At 65.8% G+C, this 1,709-nt stretch overlaps 1 protein-coding gene across 1 annotated transcript; it reads right to left on the bottom strand.

Annotated features, from left to right (window-relative positions):
- Positions 1–69: 69 nt before the first annotated feature.
- On the bottom strand, positions 70–989 carry EMIHUDRAFT_256243 (hypothetical protein; the record flags this gene model as incomplete). The annotated part of the gene is made up of 4 exons (XM_005768537.1): positions 70–154; positions 235–340; positions 648–675; positions 747–989. 4 exons carry the CDS (start codon positions 987–989, stop codon positions 70–72), a joined length of 462 nt encoding a protein of 153 aa, XP_005768594.1.
- Positions 990–1,709: the final 720 nt, after the last annotated feature.

Here is a 1,709-nt window from a genome sequence, read left to right as displayed (position 1 = left end):
GCGCGTGCGGCGGCACCGCCGCCGCCACCACGAGCGGCGCCGCGCTCGGACCGGCGCCGTTTGCCTCCATTATGTGTCCAACGACCAACTCTCTCGCGTGCCGAGCAAAATGTTCGCAGGCGCCTTCAGAAAGAATTCTTCGGGGTCAACGGCCCTGGATGTGAGGCTAATGACTGCACTCCAAGTGCTCCAAGTGCTCAACGGCTGCCGCCTGGCGCGGACTGGCACACACACCGGCTCACACAGAAGAAGCAAAGCCCTCCAGTCCTCCGGCTGTTGCGGCACGCTGCGGCCATTGCGGCGGGCGGCTTGCTGCTCGCTGCGATGGCGAAAAACTCGTCTCGTCGCACACCAAGGGCTTATGCTCTGGCGAGACGTGAGGCGCATGCGCCCAGGAGGGGAGGGCGCATGCGTAACGACGCTGCTAGAGATGCCTTTCGGGGCCCAGAGATAAAACTTCTGATGCCATGCGTGACCTAGTAGTGTCCCCAGCTATGGGCGTGTCCACGTTGGAGCCAGGTGTGGTGTGGACGCGAGAATAGCTCCGCCGTTCATGGGAGGCCACCGATGCGAGTCGACTGGTGTGTGTCGTCGTGGTTTCGTATCAAGAATACTCACTCACACACGGCAATCCAGCGCCCGGCCACGTTCGTCGCAGTCGCGCTTGAGCCCGCCCTGGTACGCTCGCTCGCTCGAGCCCGCCTCGGCGTGCAGGACGTACTCGAGGCTCTGCCGGCGGTGTTCACCTCCCGCACGATGGCGGCGGTGCCCTCGAGCAGCCCGTGCAACACAGCCTCCCTGGGAACGCATATGCACATGTGCATGTGCATGCAGTGCTCGACCCCCAGCGCTGCCTGTGCTGGGCGCCCAAACACGAGCTCTGAAGGAGGGTTGGCGAAGCGGTTCTCCTCGACGTGAGCCTCGGTGGCGGTGTGGAGCACGCGGAGGGCGTCGAGGCCACCGACCAGCGAGGCGACAGCCTCCACCATCAGGCTGTGTGCATCTCGCTCTGCTCTTGCAGCGACTCGCGCGCATCTGCGGCTCCGCGATGTCCGTCATGTCGCTCTGCGGCGCCGATGGCACGATTGTCGATGCCTGCGACGGCCGATGCGGCGTGCCCGACTCCGCCAGCACGCTGGCTGGCGATGCGGACGCCTGGGTCGCGTCCTCGTCCGCCTCCGCCTCCGCCTCCGCCCCCCCCGCCAGCCTCTCCACCCTCGCCGCCTCCTGCCTCGCCGCCGCCGCCTCCTGCTCCGGCGTGCGTCGCGCCGCCGTGAGCAGCCGCGGGTCCAAGTACTTGCCCCACGCCGGCCTGGCCGACACCATCAAGGAGATCGACTGCTTGATCTCCTCCTTGAGCTCCTCCTGCGTCAGCAGGTCCGACTCCCCATAGCCCTCGAAGGCTGGGATCGGTCCCTGCTGCGGGTGCGGCGCACACACCTGCGGTTCCCCCACCTAGAGAAGGGACAAAGCCTCAAAGGCGGGTGGGTCGAGTACCCCCGGGGTCCCCGCGCCTGCTCCCGCGTTTAAAGAGGCCCACCTTCTTGCCCAGCTACGATCGTGACCCGTCTTGCCCCCCTCGGGTGATCCCCCGAAAAGGTTGCCCAAACCTCTATCAGGGCTCCTAAACTCCTAATTTCCTCCTAAGACCCCTCCCCTCAAAGGCGATCTTTTGCCCCCTCTTCGCAGGGTAAAATTTTTGGGCCCCC

Source organism: Emiliania huxleyi (assembly GCF_000372725.1).
Source record: "Emiliania huxleyi CCMP1516 unplaced genomic scaffold EMIHUscaffold_4533, whole genome shotgun sequence".
NCBI classification, from domain to species: domain Eukaryota; phylum Haptophyta; order Isochrysidales; family Noelaerhabdaceae; genus Emiliania; species Emiliania huxleyi.
Note: the sequence above shows the minus strand (reverse complement) of the source record. Positions and strands in the feature narration are given on the sequence as shown.